At 36.0% G+C, this 15797-nt stretch overlaps 1 protein-coding gene across 11 annotated transcripts in view; it reads right to left on the reverse strand.

The window, feature by feature from the left end:
- LOC123878122 (hemicentin-1) overlaps positions 1-15797 on the reverse strand; it is a 507061-nt gene that overhangs the window by 147980 nt on the left and 343284 nt on the right. For all 11 annotated transcript variants that reach the window (XR_006798755.1, XR_006798757.1, XR_006798756.1 and 8 more), the window contains exon 4: positions 11289-11443. Coding sequence is in view for 8 of the 11 variants with exons in the window: in XM_045925206.1 (XP_045781162.1) it covers positions 11289-11443 (155 nt within the window). In the remaining 3 variants the exon portion in view is untranslated. The remainder of the gene's footprint in view (positions 1-11288; positions 11444-15797) is intronic.

Consider the following 15797-nt stretch of genomic DNA (forward strand, 5'->3'; position numbering starts at 1 on the left):
CGATGTATATGATGTATTGTGTTTCGAGCGATAACGCTAAAGTGATGTAGATTCTCGGGATACGGGCAACAGTGTAGTATTTAAGTGATGCGTATTCTGAACTACGAGTATTTTGTATTGTGATATGTATTGAATTGAATGAGTTCTTTTCAAAATGAATTTTGAGGTATCTATAAATATAAAAGAATCTCGACTTCGCTCGGAGAAAATATGAATCCTCTTTATTTCATATCCCGTAAGAATTTCGAAAAATCTGGCCTTATGCCCAGAAATACATATTTAAGTATTTAAGTATATAAAGTAGTATAGTAAAGTATATATATAAAGTAGCTAGTACTAAGTATAGATAAAATTTTATTTTATTTTATTTTATTTTATTTATTTATTATTATTTACATTAAAAATTTACAGAGAATTTTTTGTTACTTTTGTTATCCATACTAATAAGTATTATAAGTGCGAAAGTGTGTCTGTCTTGCCTATCTGTTAGTTACCATTTCACGGTCCATCCACTTAACCCATTTGGATGATATTTGATTCATCGGCGACGGATATAGGCTTTTGTCCCGGAAAATCAAAAAGTTCCCACGGGATTAAAACCTAAATCCAGGTGAACGAGTCGCAGTCATCATTCGAAATTTCGTTTCGAAATATTGGGTTGGTGGTAGGCTTCGGCCGTGGCTAGTTACTACCCTACCAGCAAAACCGTGCCGCCAAGCCATTTAGTGCTCCGGTGTAATTCCGGAGAAACCGATTCTAGGAGTATGGGTTTGATGAAACTGCCATACTCCTTCCAAGTTAGCCCATTTCCATAATAGACAGTATTATCACTTACCAGCATGTGAAAATGCAGTCAAGGGCTAACGCGTATCAGGATAAAAAAACTTTAAATGAATCAAATTATTTCAATCTTCCTGAATCTCAATTACTTTTAAATCGCTTTAACCCCTAAACTGCCAACGTAGGCTATAATCCAAAGATGATCGCCCGGGGTCTTTTCCACCCCATCGTGTTTTAACAACTATAATTTAGCTAGCGGTAACAAATTCCACATTTATATGTAAATCTAGTAAAATGCTCAATCTGCTCAATTTGCTCAATCAATTCTGAGCCAAATGGCGCCTTAAATTTGCTTAAACGGAGATTTTAATGGTATTTTGTTGAACGCTTTAGCATTATTCAATAACGATTGAATTAATTTACATGAATAACTTGTTATGGTGAATTTCTTCAAGGGCTTGATTTTGAGTGGAAAGGGTTTAGAGATTGCTTTATTGATGTTTTTGTAACAAAGATTGTATCGAAACGATATTTATTAAACAGCTTACTACTAAAAAAAAGTGTTTTTTTAACTAGTTTATGCCTGCGACTTCGTACACGTGGACTACACCAATTTCAAACCTTGCCTATTCTCTTAGAGGTCGAATTTTCAAAAATGAGTTGCGACGCTGAAGTGGCACTGGGCGGGGGCACATAATTCAAAAAACCGATAGATATTGGGGTCCCAAGATATTGGAATGACCGGAAAGCGCAGCGTTTGAGGACCCCTGACTAAGTTGACTGTCGGCATTAAATTTTTTCCAAAAACAACCAAGAGGCATTTCACCGTGGTTAATAGCTTCATCTGGCGACAGAAGGGCTGGTTCATTTTTTGCGCAAAGTATCAGCCTGGCTGTCCAGGCGCGAAGATGCAGTATTCTTGCCGCCAGTCCACGTGGGTATGACTTTTACAGTAATTAGATTTTTTTTACAAGTTAGCCCTTGACTGTAATCTCACCTGGTGGTAAGTGATGATGCAGTCTAAGATGGAGGCGGGTTAACCTAGAAGGAGTATGGCAATTTTAAGGCTAGCTTTTACTTAGGTTAGGTTTAGGTTTTAGGTTAGGTTTAGGTTAGGTTAGGTTTAGGTTTTTTTATTTTTAGTTAGGTTTTATTGTACCAAACGACCATTAATAAAGAAATTACGCACTTATCACCACCAATTTGCCCCAGCCGCCTATTCCGTGCCAATAGTAAAATAGTTCATTCAAAACCATTATCCGAATCCAATCTATCCTTAACCTCAGTGATTAATTACATTAATTGCCTCGTTTCGGGTTACAAAGGGCCCGTGGACCACGAAATTCATTTAAGGGTTACGCATTACACTGCTATTACTTGGGACTTAATTATTTTCTATTTCAGGAAACTACGCCTTCTAGATACAAGTATGAAAGAAAAAATCTCCACAAAACCTGTCTATTAGGCAATGTATTATTCAAATTTATAATATGAAAAGAACAACTGCTGAGTTTCTTGCCGACTTTTCTCAGTAGGAACTGCATTCCGAACCGGTGGTAAAGCCATAGATGTAACAGGGATACAATATTGTACTACATTTGATTTGATTTGAAATCAGCGCTGTATGTTTTTGTGCATGCACAAGGCATTATACTGGGCTGGAATCTTTTTTTAACCCCCGACCCAAAAAGAGGGGTGTTATAAGTTTGACGTGTGTATCTGTGTATCTGTGTATCTGTGTATCTGTGTATCTGTGTATCGGTGTATCTGTGTATCTGTCTGTGGCCTCGTAGCGCCTAAACGAATGAACCGATTTTAATTTAGTTTTTTTTGTTTGAAAGGTGGCTTGATCGAGAGTGTTCTTAGCTATAATCCAAAAAAATTGGTTCAGCCGTTTGGAAGTTATCAGCTCTTTTCTGGTTTTCTTATTACTTTTATCCCAGGACCACCAGAGGTTACGTATTTTCTGACACAGGAAATATGTACGATTGAGTAGTGTTAGTAAGTACTAAGAAAGCATGCCTAGCCTACGTGCTAGCTTGCTTAGACGGCCAATTTTCAGGTATCTGATAATCAAGGTACATAAAACCATTACTTACCTCACGTAAATTCTCCAAACTGATTTTTACGTATATTTTAGGCAATATCCTTAAAAATATGTCGCCAATACTTCCAGACACTTCCCGCGTCGGCCGTATTGCTTTGCAGACGCTTTAAAGCTCCCAAAATAAGTAATTACTTAACTGCACGTAAATTCTGATGCTCCATTTTTATATATGTCCACCAGACAACTATTTTAAAACCTTTTACAAGAAGACAGACCGATCCAGATCCAATTATCCCCTAAATTCAATTTTAATGCATCTGTGGGTTTGAGCGCGAGGGCATCGTTATCTACGCGCATGAGACTGAGTAAGACATGTATTAGGATATATTGACTTCTCTCTCACTCTCTTATAGTTTACTTATGTCAATTAATTATTAATATAAAAAAAAATCAGCTAAAAATTAAAAAAATTGGAGAATTTACATGAGGTAAGTAATGTTTTTATGTACCTTGATTACCTGATACCTGAAAATTGGCCGTCTAAGCAAGCTAGCAGGTCTGTAGGCATGCGTTCTTAGTACATACTAACACTACTCAATCGTCCACATTTCGTTCGTCAGAAAATACGTGACGGCTGGTGGCCCTGGGATCTTTCACTATTGTAACAGAGGTTCATAATATTATGTCAATTGGCAAATGTCAAGCTGTCAAGATGGACGTTGCTTAGATACATAATTATTTATTTGAAAATAATGTTTTGGAAAACTCCGATACTTTGGATCGTAGGCGCGGAGTTTCTAATTTATAAAATATTATAATCACAGTTAAACGAGAAAACATCAATTCAATTATAATATCCAACAGTCAACCAAAGGCCACGAACAATCAACCCAAACCCAAACCATAGTCAAACTATTTTTAGGGTTCAGTAGGTATCTGTAGAAAAAAAAAGATGTAGTCGCGTAGGTGTGCATGGCACCATTAAATATCGTAGGAGGCGATGACCCTCCGCGCGGCTGAGGTTTCCGCATCGTAGTCGCTTTGTCGCGCAGGTTTGGATGATGCATTAGGCGCACCTTCTTTATATTTTATCTGCTTGAACTCAGCTTATTTACTTTGACAAAATACGTTTAAAATTCATCATCATCAGGATCAAACCATCGCCGGCTCACTACTGAGCACAAGTCTCCTCTCAGAATGAGAAGTTACCACACTGGCCAAGCACGTATTGGCAGACCTCACGCACCTTTGAGGGAGCATTATGGCCAACTCTTAAGCATGCAGGTTTCCTGACGATGTTTTCCTTCACCACTTCGTTGTCTGTCTGTGTGTCATCTTTCAAGAGAATCAAAACTTATAAATTGGGTACTTCCCGTTTACGTAGAATCATGAAAGGCAGGTAGCAATATCTTATAGCCCAAGCACTCTACTCCTGTGGCCCAAGTAAACAAAAAAATCCGACAACTGAATTGTCATTACATAAAAAAAAACTTGTACGGAACTCTTCATGTGTGAGGCAGACTCGCACTTGACCGGTTTTTGAAAGTTATGTCAAATAAAAATTTGACATGCAATAACAAACAAAAGTCGATTTCAATTTAATCGTATATCTTAAAAAAAGCGAACTATTATACGACTACGTAAAATGGGTACATTTTTAAAGCAACGACATGTTAGAAAGAGATATTTCGTTTTGGTCGTGTTAAACTATGAGTGAATACTTTGTGAGTCATTCAGATAATTCTTGATTTAGTGATGTTCGGTTAAAAATATTTCATGGAACGTATAATTAACATAACATTGATGTTACTTTTGAAGAGATATTAGCTGCCTTATTGGATTTATATTATTATAGAAATTGGGTTTTAGAATGGCACAAATAAACGGTAATTTATGAATAAAAGTTTAAAAAGTGTGAAATAAAAATTAAATTGAAAATTTAAAAAACCCCCGACACATAAACCTCTAAAAAGTAAAAAAATAATAGGTAAGTATGTATGGGCCCTTTAAGAATAGTATAAATAGTAAAGTTTTTATCCAAGCGTTCGTTGCGTCGGGGGACCGCTAAAGACTATTCTTTCTACAACAGATGACTTTCATAGTTTACGATAGGTAGCGGTCCCCTGGCGCAACGAGCGCTTGGATAAAAACTTTACTATTTATACTATTCTTAAAGGGCCCATACATACTTACCTATTATTTTTTTACTTTTTAGAGGTTTATGTGTCGGGGGTTTTTTAAATTTTCAATTTAATTTTTATTACCCGACTGCTTCAAAGCCAAAAGGAAGGGTAATGATTTTAGCAGTCTACGTATATATGTATGTTTGTATCCAGATTCTGTATGTTCCACCGTAGCGCCTTAACTACTGGGGCGATTTTGATGAATGAGCTGTCTATTGATTCGTTGTAAAGGTCCGGGTGACATAGGTTACATTTTATAGGAAAAAAATTGAGATACGTCAAAAAGGTGGAGGTCCCCAAATTTTTTTTTGCTTTACTATCGAGTGGGATGTCAAATGAAAGAGAAGACAATTCTAAGTTCATTAATATAAATGTATTATAACATTAAATATATCCTAACGGATGTTACGTCAAGAAAGGTGGAGGTCTCCAAATTTTTTTTGCTGTACTGTCGAGTGGGATGTCAAATGAAAGAGAAGACAATTCTAAGTTCATTAATATAAATGTATTATAACATTGTTAAAATATACCAAGTAACAGAAAAACAATTTTTACTCTAATATATTTAGGCATTTATTAAGATGATCGCAGTCAGGTATTAGTTTTCCTTTTGGCTTTGAATGAAGGTCGCTACTTAGTTATAATTTTGAACTCAACAACTGATATTCAGCGAATGAATAAAATTTCATTTAAATGGTACGTGCCCGGGATCAAACCGGCGATCTCCCATATAGAAGGCTGACGTCAATTCTATTATATCGAGCGTTATTCTTGAAATAACATAGAAAAATGTATTGTGTCGGTAAGGAGCACCTCCAATATTGTCGACAGAACAAAATGATCTTCGCGCGAACGTAACAAAACTCCAAACAAGAGCCGAATGTATCAAATAAAATACCGCGTCCATTTCTCTTCATAGAAAATCAGGGGGGAGAGAGACGGAATATACAAAATATACGGGGTGTAACGAGAACACTAGCAACAACTTAGCGTTATTATTGTATCTCAACACAATCCTGTACCAATAACCATTTGCCTTATCTTCTAGTTCTAATGATTTTTCAAACCTGCATTTTATAGCGTGCAAAACTCGGGTCAATGCCCCACCTACAACGCGGCATTGACTCCGAGTGGCCTATTTACGGAACATTCGTTGCCCTCTAGCGTCAGTCAGATGTTTTATTTGCAACTAACTGATGCCTGCAACTTCGATATAGGTTTTTTGAAAATCCCGTGGGAACTCTTTGATTGTATTTTACTTACACACAAACTTTCGCCTTTATAATATTAGAACTTTTAAAAGTACAGGATTTTTTTTCTCGCGTTTTTGGTGGTACCTTACCATCATCATCTATCTTTCATCATCATCATCATCTATTTATATTTGGTGGTATCTAATCATCAGTATTATCATCTGTCTTCATTTTTGCTAGCGTTCTGGTTGCACCCTGTATACAAGATGCAATAAGTGGGAAAGAGACAATAAAGGTGCTCGATGGAATCGTATCGCCCGGGGCGGGATGAACGCAATATCCTAGAACGAAACGGTTGTTGAAAATAGTGTCGTGATATTGTCGATATCCATCATATCGAGCGTTTTATTTGTTTCGGAAGGGTATATTTTATGGCTTGGGGCGTGAAATATTGCAGCTGTTTGAAGTGTTTTTACGTTTTCGGATGCATGAATTGCAGAGGGTTGTCGGAGTGCTAATAGAGTTTTATATGACTGGTTGAGATGAAACTTTATTATGTTGATAATATTGGCAGATTTCTAGTTATTTTACGACTTTAATGGCTTGTTTCTTGTAAGCAAGGTTTAATGCTTTCTTTGTTAATATAAAAATATATAATCGTAATTGCTTTAAAGTATTCTCAATTAATTACTTGTTGTTAATGAAATGATAACTGGTTAATATCAATACTGTAGTATTGATAGTATTTAAAACGCAAGACATTATTCTCGTAAGCCTTACAACTTAGAGCGTTAACGCATGACCCTGGTTGGCAAGTTTAGGTATTTACCCGAGGTTCTTTGTTTGTTTCCGTGAACGGACGTACCGAGTTCAGTTTAGTTTATAACAAACCGTTTTGATCCTAGACGATTTTCAAACGGATTATTTTTTCAATATTTTTAAGTATGTGGTGTTAGTTTGTCGTTTTTTTAAAACAGTGATGTTTTTTAAAACAGTGTATTGTCTTTATAGATTAAGTACGAGTGAATAAAACTTATAATTGTAGTCAGTACTTAATACTAATCTTTTATATACTTGTGTAAGTATAAGAGAGTCAAGAAATTATACAAAATTCAACTTTCCTTATACATATTCACGAAAATATGGTTCCCTTATCATGCACAGTATAAATAATTACACCTACTATATTAATTTTCACATATATATTTATAAAGGCTGGTAAAATAAATGTGAAATCCGTCTAAAATTTAAACAGTCTTAAATATTTAATTTGCAATATTATCGAAAATATAATGCAATGCTACTAATACTCATAAAGACATTGAGCAATTTCTTTTCAAATTTTATTGTTAGTACTAAATCGTACTTACCGTAAGCGCAAAACAATGGACAGTACAATGAAAGGGATTAACAGGTACCAAAATGCAGATCTTACACTTGAGTAGGTATTTATTCATCAAAAATAAGTGCACTGCTACGCGAGTCAACTAGGGATACAAAAACAAAATAAGATAAAGTTCAAAACTGAAAGTACAAAAACCCACCAACTACTTTTAAAGACTTCACCGCAGATGATTGATTTATATTTGAATATGTATAAATCATTATATACGTGTATTCGAAATTTTCATAGTAACTGCTATGATTTGATATCGAACTCAATCCATCTATTTCAAGTTTATTTTTTCTTGATATATATTTCTTTTTCATGTCTTGTGTAGGTAATACCAATTTCTTATAAGGTTATATCTCTTACATTCGTTTTGATTATGATAAGTTCTTTTATGACATATCGGAAAATTTTATGACATATGACAATATAGCCTCTAACATACGGAATGGTAAAGCTAAGCCAAAGAGAGATCTCATTTATCAAAATTTAATGTGCTGTTTGGCAGTTATAAGTGAATTGATGAGTCGATAAACAAACAAACACGCAACACAACACGTGACAGGTTGTGATGGCAATCAAGGTAGGGACGCCCCGCACACCCACACAATCCCTGGGCTAATCCGGTGCGGGATAGCGCGGGTGACGTGCGGGTGTGCAGAACGTCCCCCGCCTCATACCTCGATTGCCATCTCGACCTGTCAAGTACTATACATAGCTGCCGAAAACTCAGTCCTCCCTTAGTTGGATAAAGAATTGTTTTATTCAAAAATAAAACCATCATAAAGATCCACGAGGGATGACCACGTGCAAATGATAGTAATTATCCTATTGTTTCAGGTGTTATGCTAGAGTGTTCAATGTATACAACCAAAATCTAAATACAAAATACCGTACTAATGCTGTAAAAGACAATAAACTAATGCTATTATGCAAATGCAAAAAAAGAAATAATGGAATACAAGAAACCGCGCTAATGCCATAAAAGGACGATGAATCATCAAAATTTTATTTAGCGGCTAGGACAAATAGCAAGGGTATTGGCATATAGCATTGTCAGCCGGTAATAACTGTAAAACTATAAGCCTTTAAGAATATTTAATTCTGAAAAGTTATAATTCTAGTCAATAACTAATTATACAAAATTCAACTTTCTGTTTATTTAAAAAACATGGTTTTCCTTATCACAAACAGTATAATGAAACCTTGAGTATTGAGTTTTACAAATTTATAAAAGCTTTTGAAATAAATGTCAAACCCATGTAAAATTTAAACAGTTAAAAATTTAATTTTTAGAAATTATTAAAAATATAGATCAATGCCACTGCTCTGATAGGCATTAATCTATTCTCTACCGAAATCGCGTTTTACAATCTTTTAAAATTTTGAAAATTAAATTGTTCCCTTTCAATGAAAGGGAACAATAGATACCAATGCAGCTATTTGCTCGAGGCAATACTTATTTATTAACTAGCTGATGCCCGCAGCTTCGCCCGCGTGGATTTAGGTTTCTAAAAATCCCGTGGGAACTTTTGATTTTCCAGGACAAAAGTAGCCTATCCGTAATAGCACGTCCCCGGGATGCAACGCATTTCTGTACCACGTAAAAACATCTAAATGGATGATCCTTTAAAAATCCCGAGGGATCACCAGGATTTAGGAATGCAATTCCTTACAGCATCATATAAACACAATTTAAAAACATACAAAAAGTTTTTATCTATCTTTAAGAAAAAATAGCGAGTATTAAAAATACCTAGTATTGAGAAGTGATAGTCGCACTACAATTTCAGGTAAATTGTAAATAATCCGATAACAATTGCTAAGCAAACAAGCGTTACGTCCGTTCTCGGAGAGGCCTCGGCCGGTACTGATTTCCTAGTTCAATTTACTACTGCTCGTTGCACGGTTTTGTAATGTGTTTCAAGATTATTTTTTGGAAAAAAATATTAATTAAATTTAGATTTTTTTTTCTGTATATATTGCCAATATGTTCTTCTTTAATGAGTACTTAGTTTTATTTATAAATGAAGATAAATAACCCACCTAAATGACAGTTTTATGTGTCTGTACTTTTATGAAATTATGACTTTTTTGTTTGAATTTTTATAATGTAAAAAATGCCAAACGAAAGATTTGGTTCTGTCATCTTATTAGTTCAGGACCTTTTCTTTGGTAAATATATTTCTTTGTGAGAATCTACCAAGTAACTTTTGATGTAGTGAACGTCAAAGATGACACGAAATCCAAAATTCAGTAATAGTCTTTTGGTATTTTAGGCAATAAAAGATAAACTATGAATAAATTGCAAAATGTTGTCTGTCAATTTAATAAAACAGGAAATATTCTACAAAGTAGTATATAAATGTTTTACATAAATGCAGTGTTTAATAAAATATAGGGGGGCAAAATAGCTTAAGAATAGCTCATACCGGGTCAACACTCTTAACAGGGCTCTCTCCGTCACTTACTCGATACAATCGTAGTTCCAATTTCATTTGAATATTAAGCAACCAAAGTCCATGAAATTTTGCAGACACATTCTAGAAACTAATATCTGTGCCTATCTTAATATTCAAATGAAATTGGAACTACGTTTGTATGGAGCGAGTGACGGAGAGACCCCTCTTAAGTTTATTTTATAGATTTGTCAATTAATATTGTACCTAATTCTGTATACAAATAAAAAAATACTAACAGAATTCTTAATAGCATTACGATGTTACCTTTTCTGTCGGTTTCAATCAACGCAGGAACATCACTAGACGGATTTGTATGATTGCGATTGACTCTATTACTTATGATACGTGTTAAGAATTATCCACTTCGGATAAAATATTGGATTTGTTTCTGTATCGAGGGTAAATAAATAAGATATATCTTATTCTCTGGTCTAAGTGTTGATAGCACGCTTTCCTTATTAACCCCCGACCCAAAAAGGGGAGTGTTATAAGTTTGACGTGTGTATCTGTGTATCTGTCTGTGGCATCGTAGCTCCTTAACTAATGAACCGATTTTAATTTAGTTTTTCTTGTTTGAAAGGTGGCTTAATCGAGAGTGTTCTTAGCTATAATCCAAGAAAATCGGTTTAGCCGTTTCAAAGTTATCAGCTCTTTTCTAGTTACTGTAACCTTCACTTGTCGGGGGTGTTATAAATTTTTAATTTACACTTGTGTTTATTGAAATACTGTATATTATTATACAGTTACAAATTCGCCTGATGACAAAGTTTTCGAATAGTGCGTATTCTCAATGATAACTGGTAACATATGGATCCGAGACATAGTCAATTATTAGGTCGGTTACGCACGCATCCGATCCGAGTCCGTAAAAATACGTTCCAAAGTAGTCATGGAACTATTTCTTTTTTTTTAATAAAGAATATTACCCATGCTGATCATGTCTAATACTCCCCTTTCCCCTCTAATGAAGCGTAAAGCTTGTGCCAGGAGTGGGTACGGCAATAGTGCAACTGGTGGGGTTTGAACCGCCGACCTTTCGGAAGTCAGTCCACTCCTACAACCGTTGAGCTATTGAGGATTAAAAGTCTTAAAATTATGTCAAAGCTGTCCACTGAATAGCTTGGATTTGGAGCAGCAATTTCGAGTGCAGAGCGCTCCACGATTACTGGATGGGACGGAATTATCTAGAATACCTACAATGTTTTGTGCCTACAAATGAATAGTTCGACTTACTGTATGTATGAAAATCGGTGACTTGCACGGTGTTGCAGTCCTCTCCTACTTGCAGGTAGGTGATCTCACAACGGTAGACGCCCTCATCATCAGGCTGGACGTTGGTGATGACCAGCTCTGCGTATGTGGCGTTTGGCTCGTGGGCGATTGACATTCTGTAAAGAAAGAAAGTATATTTGAGGAAATCTCTTCCAACATCAGTTTTCCCCTCCAATTATAATATGGGTGCCTTACCTGGTACCTGAAAAAAGCATATTACACAATTGGGTACCTGGGTAATTTGATTGTGTAATATGCTTTTTTTTATTAGCATACTATTTTTTTAAACTTGACAGACGAACAAAAACTAAGATAATTACAAGTGTAAATTAAAAAATTATAACACCCCCGACAAGTGAAGGTTACAGTAGCTAAAAAAGAGCTGATAATTTTCAAATAACTGAACTGATTTTTTTGGATTAAAGCTAAGAACACTCTCGATCAAGCCACCTTTCAAAAAAAAAAAAAACTAAATTAAAATCGGTCTTAATTAAATAAGTATTAAAGTCAATCTGTGGCGGTTCATCAGTTTAGGAGCTACGATAGCTCCTAAACTGATGAACCGCCACAGATACACAGATACACACGTCAAACTTATAACACCCGTCTTTTTGGGTCGGGGGTTTAAAATCATAACATTTATAAGTAGTTGGGTAAAAAGTAAAAACGAATGAACGGATCTGCGAATCAGAAGCTTTCTAACAAAAAATCCAAAGTTTTTCTTTTCCATTCCAGGCGTGGGCCAAACCGCAGGCAGTGTCTAGTTACGAATTCGCGAAAAAGGTAAAAGGCCCAGGGCAAAACTCATTCTGTATTTGAAAACTTTTTGATAAACAACTCCTGGAAATTACATGAAGAATAACATACATTTTTGTTGTTAAAAGAAAAAAGGGAACCTTTTTCAGCAGTTCCGTATAATAAGGCCGTTTTCAGCACGTTTCGAAACTAATGATGGCCCGTGATTTCGTCTACGTGGATTTAAAAAAAATAGCGAGAAACCGTGCGGGTGGGTCACCTGATGTTAAGTGATTAACGCCGCCCATGAACATTTGCAGCACCAGAGGAACCGACAATGCGTTGTCGGTTTTTAAGGACTTGGTCCGCCCCTTGAATAACCCCATGTTGTAATCTAGTGGGAACACCGCCGATGGGAGTTGATTCCACAGTTTGCATGAGCGTGGAAGAAAGGATCTGGCACAACGAGCGGTCGAAGTGCACCAGGCACCCAGGTGGCGAGGGTGAAATTGCTTACGGTGGCGTGCGGTGCGGTTGTAGAAAAAGGAAGGTTGAATGAGTGAATTTAGGTTTTTAAAAATCTCATGGCAACTCTTTGTTTTTCCAGGATAAAAAGTGCCTTATACCCATCCACGGGATGCAAGCTATCCCTGTTTCAAATAGATGATGCCCGCAGCTTCTTCTAAAATCTAAAAGTTTGTCAAAGGAAGTCTGCCTTCAAAGTTAAAAGATGTCCGATATGACTTGCTATGATAAGCAAAGCACCTATTTAAGAGAGAAGCTATGGGGCTTTCCTTGCCAAAGCGTCGGACCAATTGGTCATAAATGTTTTTGATTGAAGTATAATATGAGACTTAGCTATTCTATTTTCCCCGTTTTAAAGAATTTTAAGCATTTCAAAATATGACATGAATACTTTTTTCCCCATGGCAAATGTTGACTTAAGTTAAAAAAAGAAGACAAAATATTATTGGATTGCCGTCCCATAGAGCTATGAGAGTGAGGAAATAGAGAGGCACCTATGTTTGCGCAGACACTTGTAGTTGTATACTACAAAAACCTTCCGCGCAGATAGTTGATTTCTATAGAGATTGGTCGCCGTGGCTGAAAATTGATCAAGAGGATTATTGGTCAACATAATTAAGCAACTGACACAGTTCACGACAGGTATGAAACTTGTAACACCTACTCTGGCAGGCATCCAATATCAGTTGTGAAACGGCTAGGTATGTGACATGGGCCATCATGGCAGCGTGACAAAGAGATTTAGATAATTAATATTTATTATAATCTTTTAAATCTTTGATTACACGTCACCTCTATTGCTCAAGTACCTTATATTGGACACATGTCGATTCAGGATAAACTGAGAGCCATTCACTCTAGCTCACTCTGGCGCTGTAGCAACTCTTACGCGTGATGCTCAGTGTTTTATAACTACATGCAAGCTATGAATACAAGTAGATATAGAAGTGGCTGCTTGGTAGAGCGGGCAAAGTTCTTTTGCTGAAAGCTGTGTAACTTTTGATTAGTGGAGATGTGGTCGGGATGCTCTATTTTGTTGTTAGTTCTATGTACACAACTTTTACAAGAAGATTTCGTACTTAATAAGAAAAACCGGCCAAGTGCGAGTCAGACTCGCGCACTGAGGGTTCCGTACTCGGCTAATTTTTCCGACATTCTGCACGAAAAATCAAAAACTATTGTGAATAAAAATAAATAAAACTCTGTTTTAGGATGTACAGGTAAAGCCCTTTCATGTGATACCCCACTTGTTAGTTATCTTATTTTGAAAATTGAAACACAATTTTTTTAAATGGTGTAACCACAAATTCGCGGTTTTCAGATTTATTCCTGTACTTGTGCTATAAGACCTACACACCTGCCAAGTTTCTTGATTCTAAGTCAACGGGAAGTACCCTATAGGTTTCTTGACAGACAGGCAGACAACAAAGTATAAGGGTTCCGTTTTTCCTTTTGAGGTACGGAACCCTAAAAACGTGAAGTTTTTTCTTACAATTGGAGGTTCGAGATTCGATCCTGGGCACGCTTTAACTTTTCGGAGTTATGTGCGTTTTAAGCAATTCAATATCACTTGCTTAATTGGTGAAGGAAAACATCGTGAGGAAACCTGCATGCCAGAGTTCTCCATAATATTCTCAAAGGTGTGTGTGCCAAAGCTTTCTCATACTGTGAGGAGACAGTGTTAAAATTCAAAATATTTTTATTCAATTAGACTTTTACAAGTGATTTCGAATCGTCAAGAGCATCTACCACTGGTTTGGAATGCCTTTCCTACCGAGAAGAACCAGCAAGAAACTCGGCGGTTGCTCTTTTCAAAGATTTGATATACAATATTATGCCATGTAAACAAGTAATTAAAGTCACGCGCATTGCTGGAGCGAGCTGCAGGTCAAATCCACGCTCTTTTATCATTTACATAATCTTCTATGGTGGGATATGCTTTTCTCAGGAGCATAGTTTTAATAGATTTTTTAAACTTGTGTAAAGGCAAGTCCAAAATTGATTGCGGAATTTTGTTATAAAAAATTATACCCATTCCGACAAATGACTTTTGGACCTTCCTGAGGCGGAGCGTAGGAGTCGCAAGCCTGTTATGGTGGTTGTGTGCCAAAGGCTTCTCATACTGTGAGGAGACAGACGGAATTCAATCCCTAACCTCCCGGATAAAAGGCGTACTTTATAACCACTAGGCTATCTGAGCTTAGTTAAAATCCTATCAACATAATAAATTCACCTTTGCACGGATTACATAATATAATAGCAGCACTTATACTAATCGCGTGCCTAATGAAGGGATCCCATGCATTTGTGACTAATTATCCAATTACAATGCAAATGAGCGTCGGGATTGCATGAACTATCACTATGTAGATACTGAAAATATATTTTACAATCTGGTTTAAGAGGAGTTAATTATATTTAGATTTTCCGTTAAAGTTTTTCCTTTTTCCTCGTTTTACACTGGGTGCAAGCCCCACATAACCTCTCCGTTTCCCCTGACGGAAGGGTATGCGTTAGGCATTTCCTGTGTATAAAAAAAAAGGGTAAAAAGTATACAAGTAGGTATTATCGTGTAATTGGCTTAACAGTTTAGAAAGCTACCTACCCAATCATTCTAATTTTTTGAGAAAATCAATAGCTATTAACTAGGTAACTTTATCGTAATTTAATGGCACCCATTAAAACATTAAAAATAATCACTTGAATAAAAATTTCAAAGCATTACTTCAACAACATGGCCGCCATTTTGTTTTATCGATCGCAGTAAAGTCGGGAACTTTATTCTTCAAAGAGCGGAGAATTTAAAACTTTTACGGGACTTAACATAAATACCAACGTTTTATGACGGCTTTTAAGAAGCTGATAGAATGGAAAACAATATTTTTTTAATATTATTGGCTGTGTACTTAAAGAATGGCCTTAAAAGAAGCTCAGAGTTTTTCAGCGGGTGATGGAGAGTGATATGCTTGAAGGTTCTCTACGTTGGTAATGAGGAGGAATGAGGAGATCCGCAGGAGAACCAAAGTAACCAATATAGCTAGCACGGTTTGCAAAGCTGAAGTGGCAATGAGCAGGGCACGTACTTCAATTCAATTCAATTCAATTATATGCATTGGGTTTGTTTACTCTGCCAAATTCTACCTTACGCCATGTAAATAATACAATAACAATACAATTATGCCATGAATACAATCTTGTCATTAAAATAAT

This window comes from Maniola jurtina, chromosome 25 (assembly GCF_905333055.1).
Source record: "Maniola jurtina chromosome 25, ilManJurt1.1, whole genome shotgun sequence".
NCBI classification, from domain to species: Eukaryota; Metazoa; Arthropoda; class Insecta; order Lepidoptera; family Nymphalidae; genus Maniola; species Maniola jurtina.